Here is a 25642-nt window from a genome sequence, read left to right as displayed (position 1 = left end):
TGTTTCAGTGTTTAGTTGTCATATTTAATTTTATTTCTTTATGTTCAGATGATGAAAAGGATTTTATCATGAAAATGCTTAATGTTGTATCTCTAGATTTCTGAAGTGTTTCACTGCTATCTATCATATTTAAATGTAGTTATGTAGTTTTGAAACTTTTTTTTACACGGTTTTCATCTTGTTACACTCTTTTACAAAACTTGCATACATACATTTACATAATTCATGTCAATACATATTTTACCAATAATGTAAAACCACAAATAACTTCCTGGCTTCTTTAACTTTCACTGAGAACAAAAATATTCTTTTAACCTGAAGAAAAAAGGATTTGATATGATCTTTTATAACATTTTGGCCATATCGCCCAGCCCTCCTGTGGAAAAGATAAAGCTGTGTTTCCAATTTTCTTTTGTACACAAAGGCAAAGCGCAGCCACAGTGTGTTGAAGGAAAACGCTAAAGCTGCAGCAAAAGTTCGAGCCAGTTCAGCAGCGAGTGATTCAAAGACAAAGGCAGGAAGGATGACAGAGAAAAACAAGGGAGCGAAGGATTCAGCTGAAAAGGTAACAGAGAACAGAGGTTAAAAAACATCTATTTCAACATCAGCTCTGCTTTGTGGACAACCTTTCAAGTTTAAGAAATGTATCCTGCAAAAAAATACTGACTTCAATTTTAGGAAACTGAACTCAGCACTGAACAGTTTTAACTTGTTTTCCAAGATTACAGAAGTACAAAATTAGTAACAGTACATTTTTGTGTCACTAAATTGAGATGTAGTCTTTTAATCTGGTTACAGTTGTGTGGTATTTGCCTGCTTTTTTATTTTATTTTATTTTTTTTTAAGTAATCAGTGTTTCCTTTGTGTCTGCAGCCTCATAGTCAGAGCAGGGTGGCCACAGCCACCAGTGTAGCTGACAACTGGACAAGAAATGTACGTTTCCACTAAGCAGCACAGCAGCTTCATGCAGTATTAACACAATCACAAACACAAAAACTTACCAGAAGCTGTTTCACCTCTGGGGCCTGAGTTTTTCAGGGCTCATCGTGACTGTACCAAGCAGACTGATAACTGAGATTTGGAACAATTTATATTTATATAGTAAAAATAAATATCTTAGAGTAACTCCAAAATTACATTTTGTTGAAATTCCTGGAAATTGGTCAACTAAATCAAATAAAGAAAATAGAATTCCATTATACTGTTTAATGTCAGGTTTCCCATTGAACTGGTGGAATTTTAATTAACAAATATGACCAAATAGATAAATGTTATTTTCACATTTCAGCATAAAATAGCACATTTAGATGTCAAATATTAGACAAATGATATTTGTTATGTAGGTGTTATGTTACGTTATGATGTAAAAGTACAACTAATGTTAAAAAAACAAAATATTGTATCATAAACTTGGTTATCATGAACTTTTTTCACCAAAACAAGTTCAAAGAAGAAGAAATTAAATATTTGTCAGGACAATAATCCCTTTTTAGACATGAGTTCTGGTAAATGTCCTGCTGTACAGTCGTTTGGGAATGACACAAGTTTTGTTTTCACAAAATTTGCTGTCAGCATTTTTTTTTTTTTTTAAATTCCACATGTTTCTGAGGTACCTTGAAGAACAACAAGAAGCATTATATAGATTTCAAAGACTTTTATTGATATATAAGCCATGTTTGGCTACGACTGTACAGGGCCATGTCTAAGTCCCAGGCATAATTTGTGGAATTCTGAGATGAGATCCAGAGGTGTTCCTCAAGTGTGAAAGGGTTATTGAGGCACATAGAACAGCAGCAGCACCATCACTGTGGCTTCTACTCTTTTGCATTTGCAGTAAAACACACTTTCACAGCTTTACTTTCACCCTGTCACTCTCATTGACAGACATATGTAGAGGCCAGAACATATATTATCATTGAAGTTGCTTTGGAGAAACCACTGGTATCAAAAACTTCCCCAGAAGAAATGGCCAGAAGGTAAACCAATATCATTTCTAAAGTTTCACTGGATGTTGCGTGGGAAACACTTGTGATTTTTTTAGTGGAGTTTGAAAGGTTTGTTTTGTTGTATTTTTTTTTGCAGAGTGAAGGCACTGATCCCTCCCAGACCTCCACACTCAGGCAGTCTCACTAAAGCAGAAAGAGTAAAAAACAGACAAATATATTGCAGATGCTGGTTGCGCCCACTTGTCCATTGTCAACTATCTTATTTACAGCCAAAGTGGAACCACCACTGTGGTTATTTACACCCATCCAGGATCATAGATCATTTATATTAGAGTGTCTGTAGCCAACTATGCTATTTCACTTTGGTCTAATGGATGCTTTTGGTCTGCACCTTCTGTACCTTCTGTCAGAAAAGCTTTGTAACAACATTGTGAAAGGCTCTATTTGAACTCAACCCCATATCTTTATATCAACCTAATCAGTTGGCGCCTAAGTCTAACCAAATGGAAATTGCAAGGTTTTAGTTTCTCATGGGACTTGAACCATTGTATTTTAGGTCAAAGTCCTTGCCCTGATTGAGATTTACTAAAACAATGCACCCTCAGAGGCTGTACTTGGTTAATTGCTTTTTATAACATGGCCTTTTAAACCTTTCACATATACATGACAAGATTTCATACAATAAATACACAGTTACAAAAATGCAATAGCATATTGACAAGAAATAAACTTTCCTCTGCTGATCAATGTAGTTTCACAGTAACATGTATTAAATAGTTATCAACACAGAGACACAAAGGAAAAGATACTTAGGGACAGAACAGATTATGGATGAATATCACCATTAGCTGTGCAGATGATGAAGTATCGTTCATTGTTATGTTACATCCTCTGAACTGGTTCAGCTCTGGCTGTGTTTTAATTACATAACAGTTGCATGGTGCCGAGTCAGCATCTCCTCTTCATATTAGAGATCATACCACACAGTCTATTTAAGTCTCAGCTTTGTATCTCCAGCTCTTCAGTTTCACCAGTTCCGTGATTTCTTTTTCTTCTACATTGTCCATGTCTGATCCAAGTTTACAGTAGCTCCCCCAGTCAATTGAAACTCAAGTCAAACGTGTGTTCACAGAGTGTTTTAGCATTGCTTTGTACACGACTAATCCATTCAGAATCAAGAATCAGAACTATCCCTATTTTATGAAGCATCTTTTTCATGCAGATGATTGTGGGTGTGAGGAGCTGAATAATTACCCTATGTCTGTTTTCACTTGGGTGCAAATAGATCCTGCAACACAGACAAACAAATGCATATATAAAACAAATTTCACAGTAGTCAAGTGCTAAAATACCTGCTAATACCTGTCCACTGGTGTGTGTTCCTAAAGGCTGTGCAGAGCTTCCATAGGCAGGTGGGCAATGCTGTTTCTCATATTTTAGACCAGTATGAGGAATTGTTTGGAGTGGGAAATAAACCTGTGGAAAACTGCAGCCGCGAGCAAATGATGGCCGAGCTGAGGGGGGCACTCACTGTCTCTGGGAGATACTTCGCCTTAAAAGAGCAGATGAAGGTCAGGATAGCTGCTAATTGTCATGACAACAACCCTGTGTGAACTATTTTTAAGGTGATTCCTCAGGTCATATTAGCACAATGGCATTTTCAATTGGTACTTGATCTTATGAACAAATTTCTTTTCCCTGTTCAAACCTCACATGAGTTAGCTATGTGTCCAGAGTGATCTGTGTCTATTTACACCTGGCATTAAAATGCAATCCCACGCACATCTCCAGTGATCGCTTGATCGGATTTGGCTGAAATAAACAAGCTCATTTGTAGCCTAAAACACAGAACAAGCTTTTATTTCAGGATTGACAGACTAGCTTTGTTATATTTATGTGTGTGGACTGTTTTCTGTCCTGTTGCTGAATGAGGTGATACTGTGAATCAATGAATACTATTTAAATGTTTGACTATTCTCTTTGGTTTATTGGTTTTCTTGCGTGACATAGGTTTTAATGATGACTGAGTCTGTAAGCATGTTAAATTTGTCCATAAACTGCCAACAGATTATGTGAACGGCAGACATTGTGTGTTGAAGCAGTACTCTAAGGGAACACACCTTTTAAGCACTATTTAACCCATAAAGACCGAAACATCCACCGGTGACTAAAATCATTTACTGATATGAAGTTAAATACCTGTTGATCCACTAATCCTATCAATACGTGTAAATAATTGGTGTAAAATACAGTTTGTCATCTTTTCATGGTCATCAGATATGACCCATTTGGACGTTCAGAGGCTCTGTAGTGAAAGTGGATATACCATCATCTTCTACAACATTGATTCACCAGTAAAACCCATGGAGTTTGATAAATGACAATGAATGGAGACACTTGGTTTATGTACAGTTAATGATATATTTTACAAAAAGCCATTTTTTTCTTCAGTTGCCTCTGTTTTTGATCTAATAACCCTCAACTTCAGTTTGAGCTTCAATGAACATCTCTGATCACTGAATTAAATATAGGAAAATACCAGATTTTCATTTAAAAATGTAAAATGCAGAGCATAAAATTAGAATAAATGGTGACAAATCATTTAAGAAAGGTTAAAAACAGAGAAGAATTCTTTTGGGAACTGTCACAAAAGTAGCACTGGGTCTTTATGGGTTAGGTTCATGGGCTTTCAGACATCTTTGCAACAAGCCTTTGGTAAATAGGCTTGTTGCCATTTACTCCACCTCCATTTGTCCTGTGAGCGATCAGCTTCCAATGTGCTGTGAATGACTTTACACCTTGCATTAGAGGTGCCCACTTCAGATCCAGTTGCTCAGGACGCATGTTAATACCAGGTCTGAACAGAGCCCTTGTGTTTGACTACTTTCTTGTGATGTGCAGCACGCAGTGGTAAGGATTGCACGTGATAAGATGCAGCAGACAGGGCCGTTCACTGATCCTCAAGAGCTCCACACTTTTATCAGCAACCTTTATGTCTGCCTGGTGGATGAGATGCAAGTAGCTCTGAACAAGGTGACACACACATACAGTATAGAACACACACACACACACACACACGCACACACACACACACACACATACACAATTCACACACATGTTCATGTTTATCCTTTTATTCTCACCAGGTTCATTCAGAAGATATAGATGATTCATCAGATGAGACCCAGTTGAGTATTTCTCAACTCAGACATTTTGCCAAAGAGGCTCAGTTTACTGGAGATTATGAGCTGGCTTTCCAGTACTACCAACAGGTATAACACACATTTCCTCCAGCCAAAAATTCACAACCTTCCCTGACAAAAACCTTTAGCTTGCCTTCATTTCTGCCCCAGGTCAGTCAGATAAAAGTCATGTTGCAGCAGTGATCTTTGCTCATAGCCTTTAATACCAATTAACAAGCCACTAAATGTTTTTCTGCTTTGCCTTCCTGTAGCTGGTGGTGAGGTACCCGAATGAACCCTCCCATATGATGGATTTGGGAACCCTCTACATGCTGACGGGAGACTACATGAAAGCTAAAGAGTGTTTCTATGACACTGCGTCAAGACATCAGGAGCACCAGCCCAGGTCAGAAAAAAAAACCAAAACACAATCAGGCATTAATCATAAACCAATCATCCATCCCCAAGCTGTTGTTTCCTGCCTCAGCGACTATGGGATTAATTAAAAGGATGGTTATGAGCTCAGCACTGTGAGTTTCAATTTACAGGTCTGGAAAAAAAAAAACAAACGCAACAACTCCAAATATACAGGCCTGAACCTCACTGACAACCTCTAAAATGTCAGCAAAAGTAAAATGGACGATCGCAAGTCACCAGGCAGTAGCAAAGTGAGGAGAGCATGTTAACAATGTTATTCTGACAAATGTTGCCTTGACATTTCTCTAAAGTTAAAGCATTAGTATCATGTTGAACATGAACTTGTTTTCTTTGCGTTATTCAAGGCCAGTTTTCGCCAGTCTTCTACAAATAGATGCTCTAAATTGTACTATTTATACAAAATCTGTACTTTCATTTCATACCATACTTTTAGACACGTCACTTTATTGAATAGGCAATAATGTCCATTTTACTCAAACATGTACATATTAGTAGTAAAATCAGCAGTTTCTTAATATTTTCTGCAGCTATATACTCTTGTAGAAATCTTGGCAACTTCAAAATCATGTGTGCATTTCAGGTTTAATCTGCTCCTAATGTGGAAACATACAGTATATAGTTAAATAAACTGACTTTACTTCATTTTCTGTACATCAGCCTTGACCTTGATGGTCTATATCTATATGTCGTGTGAAACATGCTGGCGTTGTCCACATGAACAGTTTCAACAGTTTTTAAAGCATGTGTGTCTGTGCATTTTTGTTTCAGTCTGATCATGTGTGGAGTCCTGGCGGTGATGTTTGAGCGTTACCAGGATGCCCACGCCTTCCTGGAGCGAGCCGCCCACTTAGAGCCACCTAGCGTGGTTGCCTGGACGCTGCTTGGTTAGATTAAGCTCTGCACTCTGACTACTGCATCGTAAAGTATAGTATAAAGTCTACCAACTAGGGAATACAGATTTACATAATTTTAGTGTCTTTTAAACTGAATTTGGGGCAAAACATAACTCAAAAATAGTTTTATTTATGAAAACAATGTACCATATATGCAAAATATCAACAAATAACTACAATGATAAAAAAGTGATGCTTGAAAAGGGTGTCGATGTGCACTATTTTACATCAGAACATGCAAAACTGAACCACACAGATAAAACTTAATTTCAGATTAATTCCTAATGGTTCCTAGCCCTACTTCACAAAATGGGCACAGACAGTTTTTTTACCAACACAAAAGCACATATGCACATAATACGCATATCTATGGGATGTGTTTCTTTTTTTTATATTTAGCTTTTAATTAACAGTGAAGTTGAGAATAAAATGACAAGAAACGGAATAGAGAGGGAAATGACAAGACAGTAATAAACAAGCTCCCAAGGCTCACTGTGTTCTTAATCTAAACACATTTATATGTGTTGCATTGCAAGAGTAAATCTGCCTTGAACATGTATAAATTATTAATTTTCCTTGTTTATTACAGAATAATATTACATAACAGTTGGCAACCGTTTTTTTATTGTATAAGTTTTGAAATATGTTTTTCTTAATATCTTTGTCCAGGTAATTCCACTATCAGATACACAGCCTTGTATACACAGTATAATCACCATTTAGTGCAGAGTATACAAATAAGAAATAATTATGTCATGAATCATGAATTACTATTATTTAGTATATAAATGTGTTACCACCCAGCCAAAACTGAATAATTTAAAAGAAACTTAACAAATACATAAAATTAGGAACAATTGTCTGCTGTTACATTCCACAGACTTTAACACATGGCAGTTCAAGTGAAAACATTTACGTAAACCTTTGAAAATACCAGTAGAACAGTGAAGCAGGAGGTTTAGAAACGCATCCATCCTTCATTATTTTGCCATCCAGGTTTGCTCCATGACAGTCAAGATGAAGCCATCATGGCTCAGAGGGCATTTCTGGAGGCCAGAAAACAACTGAAGGCAGAGGAAGATAGAAAAAAAGAGGAGGAGATGAAACATGTGGAGAAAGAAGCGGAAAAGACCAAAGAGAATGAAAACGACAAATATGAGGAGGCGACAGACGTGCCTGCATCTCAGTCGCCCACTAATAATCAAGGTGAGGTGTCGCTAGAGGAAATAATACGCTGTTCTGTCATTTGATTTATTTTTATCATGTGGGGGCAGTGTCCCCTACCTCCAGTGTAGTGTAAGAAGTAAATATTTATTTAGGATAAATCCCATCTTATTCTCAATGAGGTCTCAATATATAAGACACAAAAAAAACCCCGATAAAAATCAAACATAAAACAAAAAATATGTACATTAATAACACTAGAAATCTACAACCACAACTAAGGCCATTGATAAAAAGTGTACAGAGTTTGGAATGATCAGCAACTACTACATGCAAGACAGATTTTAAGAAATGCACACAGTAACAAGTTCATTAATCACAAGAACACTCCACCTGGAAGTTAAAAGGCATGTTTAAATATATTTAAATATGAGATGGATCTAAAATCAGCAGATTAGTTATTCCAGTCTTCTGCGCTAAACTTTCTCTTCATACCAGGAAAAGAAAAATAGAGTTGTGCAGAATGCCTAAGCTCATAATGTGATATAAAAGGTACAAGATAGTGTTGTAAGAGTAAAAAGGGAGTGAATGCATTTAAATACAAGCTGAGGCCAATGAATGGACTCTATGCACAGCCCCACTACTTCCTGAACTTCAGGTGAGTCCTTTATTTCCTGTCTTTCATTATTGGACACACTGATTAATCCAGGTGTGCCTGCTACTTCTTGTTGTGACCACTGATTAATTAGGCACACCTGGATTAATCAGCGTGTCCAATAAGGAGAGACAGAAAATAAAAGACCCGCCTGAAGTTCAGGAAGTAGTGGGGCTGTGCATAAAGACCATTTGCCTCCTTACATTTAGCAACAGCCAGTTAAGGGGATGATGTATGTATGATGGTGAGGTGTTGGTGATCATGTCCAATCATACATCTACAGTCTGTTATATAGTATGTGAGGTAAGGTCAGATTTAGATGCATTCTGATAGACAGCATCATAGTTATCTAGGACTTATACTGCTACTATAAATATACTGTAAGTTTACTGTAAAGTTCTCAAACTGGCAAGAAAGGAAACATTATATTTTAAGATCACTATGGTAAATTTTGAAGAAATAACTGTAGCTTCTCCAGCAATGGGAGGATAATCATATTGTATTTGTTTTGACAAATTGATTTTACAGTAAATTCTATTGATCCTACATGTCATGCAGCACCTTCAACTTTTGGCTGTGAATTTGGGTGGATGGAGCAGCCAGTGTTAGCTGATAACATCACAATCTTTCTTTCTCAGAGTCAGAGGTTGATATCAAGAGCTCAGAGGCATCCAGACAGCCTTCAGCACACAGCATCCAGTCCAAATCCACTATTTACACAGAGACGATCCGCTTCCTGCTGCAAAACAATGCCCTGCAGGTAAGATTATACACGGCAGCTGGTGCTCTGCCAACATCAGCTGAGAGCTCGACTCTCACTGGACAAATATGGATGAAAACAACCTGCTCTGAAATGAAATCGTAGTACTGTATGGTCATTTTGTACCCCTGGTTAAGTATGATACAGATAAAGATGATTATCAATCCAATATGGAAGGTGAGTCCTCAAATAGCCATACTTAAAATCAACACAGACTAAAGTATAAGAAAATAGAAATTATGTAGAATACATTAGGATAGGGTGTATGAACTGAGAGTGACTGAGACCTAAGACCAGTGGCTGTTAATGATATGTTCAGCAGTAATGATCCAACAACAAAAACTGAGTGTTTAACCTTGTTATGTGATGTCAGATGGCTGAGCGTGCTCTGTCCCAGGAGCTGCTGTGTCCAGATGGTGGTCGCAGTGTGTCCTACCTCCTTCATCTGGCCCAGTTACAGCTGCTCAGAGCTGACTACTGCAGCGCTGCTGCCAGTTTAGAGGAGGTTCTGACACACAGAGATCAGGTACTCACACTGTCACAGCCTGAACTAACACAATCCTGCACTATAATATCTAACCTTAGTCTTATTAAGCCTTTAGCTTTGGTTATGACACGCACTATGGCACCATTTCAATAAACTTAAGCAATGTCACATGAATTTCCTTTGTTTACTGGACACATAGCGTTACTGAACCTAGACCTTAGCCGCTGAACCAACCCCAGATCAAAACACTGACCCCACAGACTTGGACTGTAGGCACTGTGCATGATGGGTAATCACTTCATCCTCCTCTCTTCTCACCCTGATGGACCATCACTCTGGAACAGGGTCAATCTGGACTCATCAGACCACATGACCTTTATCCACTGAAACACAGTCCAAATTTTATGCTCTCTATAAAACTGATGGATGTTTACGAAGCTATCATATCAGCTAAAGGGCTACATAAGTTGTTGCAGATGTAAGACACTATGGGCTGGATCTACTAAAGGTTTGTGTGTATTAAAACATGTGCAAACTCAATGCACATGCACAAAAATGTACAAACTGATTTACTAACAGTGCGCAATAAGGGTTGCATCTTTCAAAGGTGTAAAATAGCACGTCTGCATCCAGTTAGTACATTTGACCCATTGAATATGCAATATTTTTTACATGCAGTTGTGCGTGTGCTGGGAGGAGAAAATGTAAATATATTAATTTGGCACACACAAAGGGATTTATCAAACCCAAAAGCAATTTTGCTGATAGAAACTGTGTCTATATTTAACACGTCTTTAAAGGAGGTGCAAACAGGTTGGATGCATTATTGTGCACACATGGAAGTGGTTAGAAGACATCGAAATGATGAAACCAGAGGCAGAGAACGCATTTTTTACCCTTGTGTGAACATTTTTGGAGTGATGGAAGAAAAAATAATTGAGACATATGCGCCCCCCCACCACCACCATCACCACACACACACACACACACACACACACACACACACACACACACACACACACACACACACACACACTTTACGGGACTCTTTTCCACTCCTGATGATTGTGATTAAAAATACACACCAACATTAGGCTACAGTGTCTTAAAAATATGTGTGTCTGACAGTCATTCAATCCAACCCCCCCCCCCCCCCCCCCCCTTAGTTCTATTATATTTAAAGGTGGGTCTGTGTTCGTGAAGTAAAACTTTGTCCTCAATTGGTCTTTTTTCATTGAAAGGAATTTATTTCAGTCAAAATGTTGTGTACTTTGTACTATAGGATAAATAAAAATGAAAACATTTGTCAGTATTGTGTCTATAAAGGGAAAAACTGTCCAAAATGTAGTATATCTTGTGTTTGTGGTGGATGTCTGAGCAGGACGCCGATGCCTGGGCTCTGAACGGTCACTGTCACTACCTACGAGGATCATTCAGCGAAGCCCGGGACAGTTATGAGCGGAGCCTGAGCCTCCAGAACCAGCCGCTTGACTCCCATCTGGTTCTGCTCCGACTCGGATCCATCTACCTCCAGAACAGGCAGGTCAGAAAAACACAGGCTAACTGCTATTGGATCTGTGGAAGAAAAACTCTACGTGCTCATAAGTCCGAGATTTCACTTTTATTAGTGGTTCCACAGGCCTCATATTCTCCCATGGGCATTTAGTCATGACCCACTTTTATAAAACTCAAACCAAGTAGATGCGTTTTCAAAAATAGGCATGAAAACTCATTTACCATGTCATAATGAGCCTTTTTTAAATGTACACATATTTTCATCTCTGCTTTCAGAGCATGTTACTAATAACAAACTGAGGGAACATCACAGCTGGGTCCTGCTGATTCTTAACAACATGAATAACATTAACATCATACTTGATAAACACACTTACACATGAACTATGTCAAGTCTAGAAAAATTTGTATCAGATATTTCATAATATTGGTCAATATCTGCTGTTAACATAAAAAATGCCATTTCAGCAGTGGCAGTGATTCATCTGCTGTGGTATATCATTGGTTCATTGATAAGATAAGATATGACTTTATTGATCCCAGCAGCAAAATATTAAAAAAAAAAAAAACAGTGCAGAAAGACAGGCAGAAACATTCAAGAGTGACAAATGGACTCTATGCACAGCTCCACTACTTCCTGAACTTCAGGTGGGTCCTTTATTTCCTGTCTTTTATTATTGGACACACTGATTAATCCAGGTGTGTCTGCTACTTCTTGTCGTGACTACTTATTAATCAGGCACACCTGGATTAATCAGTGTGTCCAATAAGGAAAGACAGGAAATGAAGGACCCACCTGAAGTTCAGGAAGTAGTGGGGCTGTGCATAGAGTCCATTAAATCTAAATGAGAATCTGTTATTTATTTTACTTGTTCTGTATTCATTTCTGTGATTGAATTTGTCATTCAGAAACATTGTGATGAAGGCTGGCTTAAGTTGGCCTATTTTTATTATGTTGCCCAAGCACAAAACAGGGTACAAGTAACAACAAAGTCAAAATTAACTAGTACAAACAAAATAGTTTATCTGCCAAATTATCAGTTTCAATAAGTGCATCTGGATGGGTCAGTGATTTCAGTTGGTGCATCCTTAATTTTGGTGGAAGTGTTTTTCATGTTTAACAGACAGAATTGGAATTTTAGTCTTCTTTTTAATAATTTTTGTAAACCCATATTTATCATGCTCTAGGTTATTTTTCTAGCTTTCACATCTTCCCTTAGATTGACAACTGTTCTCGTACAAAAATGTTGGCATTACCATGGCAACAGCAGCTTTTCATCACACACAGCTGTCAGAAATAACAGTATCACATCAGATAGAAATGTCTTAAATCTCATCTCATCTCTTGTTATTGTTACAGCTGCAGTTATCTCGTCTGTGTTGTTTTGGGGGGTGGGGGGGGGTTAACTACAATGACAGCACTAACATACCCTGTCTTCCTAAATGCCTTGTTTGTGTGTTTGTGTGTGTTCCACTGTCAGTTTGATAAAGCCAAAGTCGTCCACCTTCAGGCCTGTGAACAGTCTCCATCCTGCCTCACCTGGATGGGCCTGGGAACCGCCTGTTACCGGGTACAACCTCACCTCCCACACTGTGCTCAAAATTTAAATATGGAGTTGTTCATTTTCTGTGAAAAGACATGATGGTTATATTGTGTGTGTGTTTGTAGATGGAGGATCTGTGTCTGGCTGAGGTAGCCTTCACTGAAGCCAACCACCTGAATAATCAGAATGCAGAGGTGTGGGCGTACCTGTCGCTCATCTGCCTCAGGGTGAGTGACAACGAGCATAATGATGATGATGATCCCTTTCATACTACATCTGATCAAATTTTAACAGATTTTCACTGCAAAGAAGAAAAACTATTCCCAGAAAATGCTGACATTGTCTGCCCACAGAAAATATGACACAACTTCATTATATCAATACAATTATACGGCTTAAGATGCAGCATTCAGACCATTTCTGGGAACCACCTCAGCCAGATTCATGTGAAAAGTCATTTCTCCAGGTTAAAATATTTCTATTCCAACTTTTCTTTTAATGTATTTGTTTTAGTTTTTATTAACTATGTAAAATTAGACTTTTTTGTATGAAAATTCTTTTGCGTCATTTATACACCAAAGTCAAAGGTGCTGGAACTCAGACAGAGACCAGGTTTTGTGGCTTGAATTCATATTCACCATTAGTATTTATATTTGTAGCGTCTTAGCCAAAAGTATAATTTGTTTCAGTTAAAGTCATCAGTCTCTTTGTTTTCATCTCTTCTGTTTTCAGTCTGACAGACCAGAGGAAGCAGAGCAGCTTCATAATTATGCAACAAGGGTGAGCTTTAGCATTTTAACATCTGAAAGTGTTGTTCATGGTCAGTCAATATGTCCCTGTCGTTCAAGATCTATAATTGTATGGCATATTTCACATTTATTGCACAAAAACAAACTCTGGCATAAATCCTGTTCTTTTTTCTTTATCTGCAGTATAAACTGCAGAATGAGTCGCTCCTCAGGGAGTTTAAAGAACTAAAGGATCAGAGCCGCTTCAGTCGTCTGATGTCCTGCTTCGAAGGAAGCTCTGGATCAGGGATTTAAATCGTATGTCAAAGATAACACTGTTGTACGTTTCTTTGTTTTCAGTATATTTGTCTAAATGAAGTAATAATTTGTGCATGTACTGTTAATTTTAGTACTGTGACCAAATATGAAACACAATGCCATGTTCAATCAAAATTCACAGACAAAGGAGATGTTCAACAACATCAAATTCTGTTTTAATATCAACATCACATACAAACCCAAAGCAACTCAAATAGTCTAAAATGTATATAAAACGAGTCAGTATAGTCTCTTAAAAATGCACAGCAGATAAAAGACAAGAAAAAGGGCATTTGGTGAGTTATTTCAACAGATAAAAAGCGTTGTCAGTGACCCTCTTTAAATACATTCTGAACAGTTAAACAAACCTGAAAAGTTCTCAAATGCCTAACCAGGATTTTGGCACACACTTTCCCACATGGAAAGGAAATATTTTGTGGAGTAAATCTTTTTTGGCCATAATTCTGTAATGTATTTTTAATGAGTGGACCTCAGCACGATCAGCAGCAGCTGCTGATGCAGAAGCTAAACGGTGTCCGACAAAACAAACAGAACAGATTAAATAAATGCATGTCCTGCAAGGAATACACTTTTAGGGCTTAGAGTATTTAATACAGACTGCACTTTTATTATCAATGCCCTGTATGTGTTCATAAATGTATTAATGCATCTGATCCTTACCCACTGTATTTGAACATATTTTCTTTCCATTTAGGGGGTTCTGCCTGTGCCTCTTTCATTCTTAGTCTCGGCTCTGTTCTCTGTTGCCGAACCGCTGAGGTCATGAGTGTCTGACCCGCTCAAACAGTTCTCTGAGCCACGGTGAATCCTCGTAGAGTCGAGGGTCGCCCAGATACTCCGACGTCCTCTTGTAGAAATAATAGTACAGCACTGACACTGTGAACAAAAACACATGGAGACTGAAACATGATCAACACAGCAAACACACTGCAGTATACTGTATACTCATGTGTCAGCAGCAGTATCAGTCTGTCATGTTAAAACCACCCAGTACCTTTTATTTAAACCTAATGGAGGACAATACATTCATTTAATTACTTGGGCATTTCCCTTGAATGTCAATTACCTACAGTAGCCCAACCCATTCAAGTTCTTACATAAAAATATCACATTTACATTTTTATCTAACAGTTACTATAAATCATAAAGGACGTTTTATTTACTTGCTTAATTAAAATTTGCTGTTGTTTTTACATGTGTTCTAAATAATAAACACAATATAACCTAACATAACAGAATGTATTTTTTGACTGGACACTGATGGTAGTTACTCTGTATATACTATATTTTGAACATCAGCTGTTAGCTTATTTACATTTCACATTACATATTATTTTTTAATCAGTGAAAATTAATTGTACTTTTAGGTAAAAGGCTTAAGTTACACATCATGTAAGTATTTGTATCAATCAATCAAATTTATTTATATAGCGTCACATCATAACAAAAGTTATCTCATGACACTTTACATTTAACGATGGCCTAAACCAGACTCTTAAGCTGTTAGCTTAGCGTTAGCTCAGGTACCATTTGTCGTTAATGAGCTAAGCGCTAACAGGCCAGCGATGAGCTAACAGTTACCAAAGTAAATGTTATAACGAAATGAAGATCAGAAGACAGTTTACAGCTACATGATAGACCAGGGCCATGTGGTTCTTCATGACCACACACCCTTTCTCCCTTTATTTACATACTTTGTTTTCACTCAGTGGGTGTAACTGTAGTGATGTAACTTGCACACTAAGTATTCATTACCCTCCACGTAACAATTACATTAACCCTTTCATGCATGAATTATGAGAACCATAGTCAATATTTTGTTGTTATTCCTCTTTAGACATGAAAAAAATAATGCAGTTGAAATTTTTTAATGAACCTATTTTTCATGGCGTTACAAAAATGTCCACTCAGCTGGACACCATGTGTTTAAGTTTTGAAGCAAAGAAACATGGATTTAAAACCCATTACCAGAAAGTGATATGTGTGAAAACTATGAAATAAAAACATTTTTAATGCAGCTAATCTGATGTTTTCTTACATTTTAACATACTCTAATACTAGTTATTACTCACTTCATGGAGATCATTTGCAAAACAAAAAAAAGAACTTTTGTTCAACAAAACTTTTAATTACAGTCCAATAACAACTAGCAATTGATTTCCACTAAACATGTTAGTGCAGATCAGGTTTATCAAGAACAGCAAAGTTACAGTAATAGTATGGATGTCAGTGTTTGTGATGATGCATAAGTGTCCACTGTGTTGGCTGATATGGAACTAAAACAACAAAACCCATGAATATACAAGAGAACAGCTGGAGAAGAACTGTCCACTGGAGTGACCACTGCAGGAAAGGGTTAATTCAATTCCACTTAAATTGATAAATTGAGCTCCAAACTTAGAAGACAATCTTTGGCTCTAGACCAGGGGTGTCAAACTCATTTTAGTTCAGGGGTCACATTCACCCCAATATGATCTCAAGTGGGCCGGCCTAGTAAAATAATAGCAGTGAAAAAAGTAAAATTACTTTATAATAATGTTTATATCTACATTGTTTCCTTAAAAATCTAAATAATGTGAACAACCTGAAATGTCTTAAGGAAAACAAGTGCAGTTTTAACCATGTTCTGCCTCAGTTTATCAGTTTATCATTTACACATGTGCATTACAACTTACAGTACAATCACAAATACGCAACATTTAGTAACAGGTATAATACTGATAAAATTGCATTTACTTTTGTCAAGACATTTCACGTTGTTCATATTTGTTCAGGTTATTGGCATTTTTTGTTGAAGGATACTTTGTTAATGTAAACATTTTCATGTAATTTTACTTTTTTTACACTAAAACAAAGACAAAATCTGCAGTTGTCATTATTTATAGGTTAATATGACAGTATTTTTCTGCTCTGACCCAGCTGAGATCTAATTGGTTTATATGTGTTTGCATGGAACGTGAAATAAAATGATTTTTACACTATTGATTTTTAATATATTGGGTGTCATTTTTGCATTTCACAAATTCATCCCACGGGCTGGATCGGACCCTTTGGCGGGCCGGATTTGGCCCCTGGGCCGCATGTTTGATACCTGTGCTCTAGACAGTTGTTGCGTACTTAAGTTGTCCACATCTTACATTGGTTTGCACATACCGCCCATGGTAAAACTTTGTGCAAGGATTGTGTTACTGCAGAGATACCGGAGGATAGAGTTGTATATAGATGTTAACTGTTCAACAGCAGACTAAGACAGATTAGAAAGAGGGAAATTGTAATCACCATGAATAATTATGTGCAGAATGATAAATGTGCAAGAAGCTCTGCAGAGTTTTACTGTGGCTTAGGTTGGGAGTTTAACTCTGAATAACAGACTGTGCAGGACTTAAGGAGAAGACCAAACAGAGACAAACCATGGCTACAGTATGTTGATAAAGGATCACATGTAGAGAACAATAACTGGACAATAAATCCTTTTATCCACTTATGAGATTATATATGTATGAGTCACTGTCTGGAGTCTGTTGGTAGACAACAGGAATTATAGAACCTAGACCAAACCTCATGTATGTGACCCTCTTTGGAGCACCAGATCTAACATGTACAACATAAGCTTTCATCTGCTCAAAACAATGGAACAATCCGACATGTGGGCAACAGTTACATACCAAAGATTCATGGAATTTTTGTTGGATCATATACAGTCTACTCTCGTTAAACCGCCCGCCGTTATACCGCCATTTTCGCTCACCGCCGACCAAAACCACTGCACAAAAATCCCCAATGCATTATTCCATTAGCTACCGCCATTTCCGCCTATCGCCATCCGCCAGCCCAGTTCCATGCACAAACAACACTTATACCATTGATTTCCCGACCGTTATACCGCCAGCGTGATTGCCATCGAGTACACATAAATTTTAACAATGCACTGAAACAAACGCGCCAGACGCTGATCGCGACAAGCTACGAGTAGGTCTACGGAACGGCCACCGTTCATTTATGGCAGAACACTCAGTAGGTCAGGATGTCGGGAAGAGGACGTGGGATGAAGCCAAAGCCTCAAGATGATGGGGTGTCATTTCCCGACACGGTATAATAATGCTTCAAATGTTTCCCCACTTTAAATGATCCCTTACAACATAACAGAATCCAGATTTATTTAGAAACGCAATTAGAACGGGTTAACGGAGGCAGCATAGACATCATATAGTAAAGACATGCACATTATGGACGCAACCCGTTGGAACGCCATTTTCACTATACCACCAATTTGGCCGTGAACAGAAGTTGGCGGTATAACGAGAGTAGACTGTACTAAACTACAGACACAAGGGTTATTTAGTCCTACATAGTTCAACATTTTTATTTTGGAGGAGAATGTGTTTATGTCCCCAAGACTCCTGCTCATTTTTGTAAAGACATAGAAAATCAAAAGTAAGGTAGATCTGAGCACACCAACATACATTACAACTTTTTTTTTAGTTGATTAGTTTAGTTCTGCTAAAATTAACAGCTTTTTTCTAACTAGTATATAAGTGGATTTTAAATCTAGTACACTTGATTATGGCGATGACATGATTTGTGATGTAACAATAAAAAAAACAAAAAACACAGGTGTTTATGAGGTTACATTTGGCTTGTTTTTTTTCATCCCTTTTACTTTTTATACACAGTAGCATTGTATTTGTACTTTACTATAATAGTTTTCCCAAATTAGCGTTAAAAGTAACTTTTTTTTTTTTTTAATTGTGGTTGTTGTCGTGTAATATCAGCATTTAGTAACTGATGAATAGGTCACAATAATATAACTCTAAGCAGATACCATATATGTGTATACAGTGGATATGAAAAGTCTACACATCCTTGTTAAAATGTCAGGTTTTTGTGATGTAAAAAAAAAAATTTGACCAAGATAAATCATTTCAAAATGTTTTCAACCATTAATGTAACCTATAACCTTTCCAATTCAATTGAAAAACCAACTGAAATCTTTTAGGGAGGGGAAGTAAAAATAAACAACTGAGGTAATGTGGTTCCAGCTCTCTAAAAAGTTATCAACTGGTTCAGAACGCGGCAGCGAGACTACTAACAGGAACAAATAGAAGAGAACACATCACCCCTGTGCTCCAAGCCCTTCACTGGCTTCCAATTGAGTTTAGAATTAGATTCAAAATCCTCCTCCTCACATATAAGACCATTAATGGTATGGGCCCCTCTTATCTCAGAGATGCTCTGGTGCCGTACCATCCCAACAGAACCCTTCGTTCTCAGAATGCAGGTCTACTGGTAGTTCCCAGGGTCTGTAAAAGTACAGTAGGAGCTAGAGCCTTTAGTTACCAAGCTCCTGTTTTATGGAATCAGCTTCCAGTTAACATTAAAGAGGCCGACACAGTCTCTACATTTAAGGTCAGGCTAAAAACATTCCTATTTGAAAAAGCTTATGGTCAGGCTAGTTCAAACCAGACTAAACCCACAGTTCAGTCTAAGCTGCCCTAGGAGCAAGAATGCTGGGGGAAGTACAGGCACTGAGTCCTATCTCCTGTTTCTGGTTCTACGTACCATTCTGGTCTGCACTTATATTTTTAATATTTAGCCAACTTAGTTTGTGCAGTGCTATTCACCCGATGTCCCCTTTCCCCACTCCCCTCCGGGGGAGTGGCTACTTTTTCAGTTGTAACCACTTGGGAGCCAATGATGGCAGGATCTGCGCTGACCCATCTGTGTCCTGCCCTGTCCTGTGTCCTGACCCCCTCCCCCACCTGTCTGGATGGACGTCCTCGGCCTCACCACTGTGGATGGGCCTCCTCGCCCCTGCCTGTCTCATCCAGCGGGATGGACCCCCCATGTGTCCACCCTACTGCATCCTTGTAGACTAGAACTCCATCTGCAAATGGACGTCCATCAGTCCTGCTGCATCTATAGCCTGTCCGTCCATGGGAGTGGATCTCTCCTTCACTGTGGTTCTCCCCGAGGTTTCTCCCTTTTCCCACTGGGTTTTGAGTTTTTCCTTGCCGAGAAGGAGGGTCTAAGGACGGGGGATGCCCTGGACACTACTCATTTTCTTGCTGTTCATTTGACTGTTGTTTACTCTAACTGACTCTGTAAAGCCCTTTGAGATAACCTTGTTGTGATATTGGGCTATACAAATAAAGTTGAATTGAATTGAATTGAATTGGTTCCACAAGTGTGCACCCTCTTATAACTGGGGATGTGGCTGTGTTCAGAATTAACCGATCACATTTAAACTCATGTTAAATGGTAGTCAGCACACACCTGCCACCATTTTAAGTGTCTCTGATTAACCCCAAATAAAGTTGGACTGTTCTCGTTGGCTTTTCCTGACATTTTTGTAGTCACATCTTACAGCACAAGCCATGGTCCGCAGAGAGCTTCCAAAGCGTCAGTGGGATCTGACTGTTCAAAGGTATCAGTCAGGAGAAGGGTACAAAAGAATTTCCAAGGCATTAAATATACCATGGATCCCAGTGAAGACAGTCATCATCAAGTGGAGAAAATATGGCACAACAAGAACCGGACATCCCTATAAAACTAATGATTAGAGGAGAAGAAAACTGGTCAGGGAGGCTGTCAAGAGGCTGACAGCAACACTGAAGGAGATGCAACAATTTATAGCAAATACTTGTGATGTAGTATATATGACAACAGTCTCACATGTCTGGGATATGGGGTAAGGGAGCAAGACCAAAGCCCTTATCTTGTGAAGAAAAGTACCCAAATCCAGCAAATTTTTTTAAAAACACATTTTAAATCTCTAACACGTGGGAAAATGTGTAATGGTCGGATGAAACTAAGGTTGAATTTTTTGGCCATAATTCCAAAAGGTATATTTGGCACAAACACAACACTGTTCATCACCAAAAGAACACCATACTTACAGTGAAGCATGGTGGGGGCAGCATCATGCTTTGTGGCTGTTTTTCTTCAGCTGGAGCTCGGGCTTTAGACAAGGTGGAGGGAATTCTGATCAGTTTCAAATACCAGTCAGTGTTGGCACAAAACCTTCAGGCTTCTGCTAAAAAGCTAAAGATGAAGAGGAACTTCATCTTTTAGCACGGCAGTGATCCAAAGCCCACGTCCAAATCAACAAAAGAATGACTTCACCAGAAGAAGATGAAGGTTTTGGAATGTGTCAGCCAGAGTCCAGACCTGAGTCCGATCGAACATCTGTGGGCTGATCTGAAGAGGGCTGTGCACAGGAGATGCCCTCGCAAGTCTGACACATCTGGAGCATTTTTATAAAGAAGAGTGGGCAAAAATGGACACATGAAGATGTGCCACGCTGACAGACTCCTACCCAAAAAGACTGAGTGCAGTAATAAAAGCCAAAAGGGCTCTAACAAAGTATTAGTTTAAGGGTATATATATTTATGCAACCAGGTTATTGGAAGTTTTTATTTTTCCCTTTAAAAGTCTGTTTTTCAATTGACTTGTACAGACTATAAGTCTCACTGATGGTGGAAAAAGTTTTGAAAGGATTTATCTTGGTCTTATCATTTTAAATCACAAGAAGCTGGCATTTGAACAGGGGTGTTTAGACTTCTTATATCCACTGTATATGTATTTGTACACATGAAGAAATCCTCCTGTGAGACCTCATACATGTGAATTACCTACAGATGAATGAATGAATGAATGTGTGACTCACCGTCCTCAGCGGTGACACTTGGTTTTGTTTGTTTCCTGTTGTATTTTGGTGAGGGGTTTTGCTGTGTGTGCACTGTGTGTGTGTGTGTCTGCGTCCTCCCTGACTCCCTGATCGTCTGCTCCTGGGGTTCATGATCTCTCCTCCCGTTACATTCCCTCCTCTCCTCGTGTCTGTTGTCAGTGCGTCTTTCATGCTGGTTAAAATAAACACTCCTTCGACACTCTCCTGAGCTGCTTGAAACATTTAGTAAGTTTTTGATTTCACATTTCGTGACGAATTTTTGTTGTACTTTGATTCCTCTTTTGAGAAGATTTTTGTGTTAGAATTTTTAATACCACGTTCGTGAAGACTTTTTTGTTAGACTTTTTTATACCACGTTTGAGAAGACCTTTTTGTTCATTTTTTGATGCCATGCTTGTGATGAACTTTTTGTTACATTTTTGATTCCTCGTCCGAGAAGATTTTTGTGTTTCCCTTTGTTCTGAAGAATCCATTGTCTCAATAATTCTTTGAGTAATAAATACTCAAACTAAGCTTCTCTGAGTCAGTCTCGTGCATTTGGGTCTGTGCCTCGTGTTTTCGTAATAGAATGAATGAATTAATTTATTTTTGGTTACTCAGTATATTAATCATAATAAACATAAAAACCACAAAAGGAATAGGCTAGAAGCAAAAGCTTATTTTTTTGCCTCTCCTTTTCAGCTAATACACTGCTTACATCACCTTAAATGTGAACAGCATCGAGCACTCACACCAGAATAATAAACAAAACAACAAAAACATATCTACCATCTCAATTCAACATTTCTGAATAATTTCAAACTTAAGATACTTTTTTTTTTTTTAACTTTGTCAAAGGAGTGGATAACTTAAATGCATCATAAGGTCCATCCCATAATTTCACACCTACAATCCCAGTTCATCTGGACTTCACATCTGCCCTCACTTTAATCCACTCACACAGATGAAAATCTCTGAAATTCGAATTACTCTCTTAATTCCAAGAACCACGACTGGTGGACAATATTATTTTTATCCTTCATGTTCCATATAACTATTTAGAAACAATTCTTTAGACCTCTTTTTAAATACATTTATATTTGTACTTTCCTTTATCTCCTGTTCTAGATTGTTCCACAGCTTGTTCTGCACATACTTTTCATTGTTGTTCTTTATGTTTTTTTTTAAATGTAGCTCTCCCCTTGGATTGTAGCCTCCTTCTCTTTCAGTGAACATTCCCCAGATACATACTGATAATGGAAAAATCACATTTGTAACCAGAAGCCAGGTCAGTGGGCCCCCGTGCCCCCATCACCACCAAAATTTAATCATTTGTTCCTTGTGCCAGTATCAACATTTCCCGAAATTTTCATCCAAATCCGTCCATAACTTTTTGAGTTATCTTGCACACAAACAGGCAGACAGACAAACCAGCGCCGACAAAAACAGAACCTCCTTGGCGGAGGAAATAACATAAGATTATTAACAAGCTTAAGAGATAACTGGTGTGTTGACTTGGGGAGATCCGTGGGTTGTAGATGTGGTCGTTTTTATGCTGTTGTGTATTTGTTCATGCTGTACTGCATTTGTCCAGCAGTCACCGCCAAAGCATTCTGGCCATAGCAACGTGATTGTAAGGCTTTTGTATTTCAAAATTACTAATATCTTCCAAAATACTGGTCCTATCAACTTCCTGTATTTGCTAGTCTGTTCCTTGACCAAAAATAGTGTCATATAAGTATTCCAAACTGCAGCAGTCAGCTCTTTCTGGAATTTGTGTGAATCCCCAGACACACACACACATGCACGCTCACAGAGGCCATGTGGCTTTTATAATATAGATAATAATTGTACATATAGCCTTTTGTTTTTAAATAAAAGGAACCTATGAGCCAGTGCACTGGGTTTACATTAATCCTGTAACCCAGGGGTCTCAAACATGCAGCCAAAAGATCCAATCTGGCCCATGGGATGAATTTACAAAGTGCAAAAATTACACTGAACATATTAACAATCAAGGGTGTCAAACTCATTTTAGTTTAGGTTCCAGATTCAGATCAATATGATCTAAAGTAAAACAATAACATAATAACCTATAAAAAGTGACAACTCCATTTTTCTAGGTTCTAGGTTCAACTGGACTAGTTTTGCTCTTTTGAAGCCAAACTAGTCCAGTTGAACCTCAAAGAACTACCAAGAAGAACAATGACCTGGGCAAACGAGAAATTTAATGAGAAATTGTTCTTATTTTAGTTCCAAACTCCAGTTTTTTAAGCAATATTATACCTGTTACCAAATGTTTGTGTAACATTGTGTGTAACGCACTTGTACAAATGATAAGTTGAGGCATAATATTGTTAACATTATTTTTTTTTCAGGTTATTCACATGTTTTTTGTGAAGGATAGTTTGTAAATGTAAATATTTTAATAATTTAATGTTTTTATCACACTAAAACAAAGAGAAAAAGTAATTATAGGTTGTGATGCTCTTAGTTTACTGGTCCGGCCCACATGAGATCCAATTCAACTTAATGCGGACCCTGGAAGAAATGAGTTTGAGACCCCTGTTTTAACCCGAGACATTATTTCAGGTAAACATGCAGCTGTGAATTTATGTCTGTTTCAGGTTCATAAAAGCTGCTGTGAGTCTGTGCTTGTGTTCCTGTTCTTCAGTGGTTTTGCTTTACTGTGTGTTTTACAGTCAAAACAGGGTGGAATAACACAATAACACAGAGGAACTGAAGTTTTACAGCTATTTACCACATAAGGCACTCAGAATGTACATCAATAAGAGATTTCAGATGTTGAACATGAGCTGTGAACTGGAACACACTGAACAACAAGGATTTGAATTTAGGCGCAGTAGTTTTTGTTTTGTTTTGGGTTCTTTTTTCTAAATCAGTCCAGCTGCTTTTTGGCACCTGGCTGTACTTCATAAAGCAGTAACACGGTCAAAACTAAATAAAAACACAAGTTTTTTTTTTTTAAAAAAAGGAAAATCACAATAACACTGCAAACAACAGTAAAAAGAAAAAAACAACAAGGAAAACGGCGTGAAAAAAAGCTCAAACCGTATTTTTAAAGTGAGTTGGTTTCATGGTCTCACTCACTCTGATTTGCCCCCCATTCCACAGGCGGCGGGGGTGCACTGAGCATGCTCAGATGTCTATGGAAAGTGCAAGGTCTATTCTATCAGCACGTTTTGCAATTTTTCCTGTTGAGCAAAGGGTTTAATTTTTCTGAATATTTAAAATAAATCATACAATCAGAATGCTCACCACAGACATGTCAGGGGTTAAAGGCTTAAAAGTGTTGCATGAAATGTAATCTTACCAGTTCTTTGGACAACAAAAAGCACCTGCAGGCCGTCTGTCCAAATAAATCTGTTGTTGTTCAGCCAGCGTAAATTCTAGGACAAAAAAATAGTCAGACAAATTGTGCTGAATTTGGTATTGTGTGTGGCTTCATATAGAACTGGTTTTGATGTGATACAGAGAATAAGAGCTGAGACTGTGACGCACAGCGTTGTGCTGACAGTGAACATACCATGAGCCATGAGTGGAGTATGATACTGAAGGTCAGGTAGAGAGCAGAGAGCATTAGCAGAGCTCTAAAACGGTCCAGTAATAAGGAAACCAGGCCGACCTGGAACACGTAGGTGTTGAACAGCATCAACAGAATGATGATCAGGTTGAAAAGGATAGAAATGTCCTGGATTCTGTCAAATTCAATAAGAGAAGAGAAAATGTATGAGGAGCTGAAACAAAGAGGAACAGATGGGCTTTATTTTTATTTACAGGCTTATTGTCTGAGGATGGAGCTATTTCAAGTCTCTCCAGCGTCCCATATGACTCAGTACCGACGACTAAAGCCTTGTATTTTTAGCTCAGAATGGCTTTCCCCTGAGCATAATAAGACCATCTTTGGCAGCAGGAATAGCTCACATGAAGAGCACCAGTTGGACGGCCGGCTCCGTCCTCAGCAGCTCACTGAAGGAGTTGACGAACAGGTCGAAGCAGAGCAGGCTCAGCTGAATGAGCAACACCAGCGAGTAGTTACTGGTCTGGAGCTTCTCCGGCCCAAAGGCCGGATACCCGGCCGGACCCTGGTTCCACACCGGATCCAACGCTGCACCCGCTCACACACACACTACATACAAACATCCACTCACAACCGTCCGGGGGGGTGGTTTCCAAGGAGCACCTGAGTCCACTTTAGTCCAGGTCAGTGTAAGAATAGTAGGGCTTCATTTCCCAGGGTTAATACGAGTCACATTTAAAGCAGGTTCATGTTTCAGGACGAGTCTGGAAATCACAGACGTCAT

The 25642-nt window shown here is 38.3% G+C and overlaps 2 protein-coding genes across 2 annotated transcripts in view; one reads left to right on the top strand and one right to left on the bottom strand.

Moving 5' to 3' along the window:
- Nucleotides 1-14030, top strand: part of LOC115412725 (cilia- and flagella-associated protein 70) — a 25298-nt gene extending 11268 nt beyond the window's left edge. The window contains exons 10-26 of the mRNA XM_030125353.1: nt 425-565; nt 874-933; nt 1885-1976; nt 2083-2143; nt 3335-3517; nt 4848-4979; nt 5093-5218; nt 5401-5534; nt 6335-6450; nt 7456-7665; nt 8917-9038; nt 9412-9564; nt 10907-11068; nt 12522-12611; nt 12710-12811; nt 13317-13364; nt 13517-14030. Coding sequence (XP_029981213.1) covers nt 425-565; nt 874-933; nt 1885-1976; nt 2083-2143; nt 3335-3517; nt 4848-4979; nt 5093-5218; nt 5401-5534; nt 6335-6450; nt 7456-7665; nt 8917-9038; nt 9412-9564; nt 10907-11068; nt 12522-12611; nt 12710-12811; nt 13317-13364; nt 13517-13627 — 2043 coding nt within the window. The 3' untranslated portion in view covers nt 13628-14030. The remainder of the gene's footprint in view (nt 1-424; nt 566-873; nt 934-1884; nt 1977-2082; nt 2144-3334; nt 3518-4847; nt 4980-5092; nt 5219-5400; nt 5535-6334; nt 6451-7455; nt 7666-8916; nt 9039-9411; nt 9565-10906; nt 11069-12521; nt 12612-12709; nt 12812-13316; nt 13365-13516) is intronic.
- Nucleotides 13791-25642, bottom strand: LOC115412715 (transmembrane protein 138-like). The gene is made up of 5 exons (XM_030125343.1): nt 25585-25642; nt 25263-25455; nt 24865-25036; nt 24652-24727; nt 13791-14527 (listed from the first exon to the last, which is right to left on the bottom strand). The coding sequence occupies exons 1-5, from the start codon at nt 25640-25642 to the stop codon at nt 14412-14414; spliced, it is 615 nt and encodes a 204-aa protein (XP_029981203.1). The 3' UTR covers nt 13791-14411.

The sequence above is a fragment of the Sphaeramia orbicularis genome, chromosome 3 (assembly GCF_902148855.1).
Source record: "Sphaeramia orbicularis chromosome 3, fSphaOr1.1, whole genome shotgun sequence".
Classification (NCBI taxonomy): domain Eukaryota; kingdom Metazoa; phylum Chordata; class Actinopteri; order Kurtiformes; family Apogonidae; genus Sphaeramia; species Sphaeramia orbicularis.
Note: the sequence above shows the minus strand (reverse complement) of the source record. Positions and strands in the feature narration are given on the sequence as shown.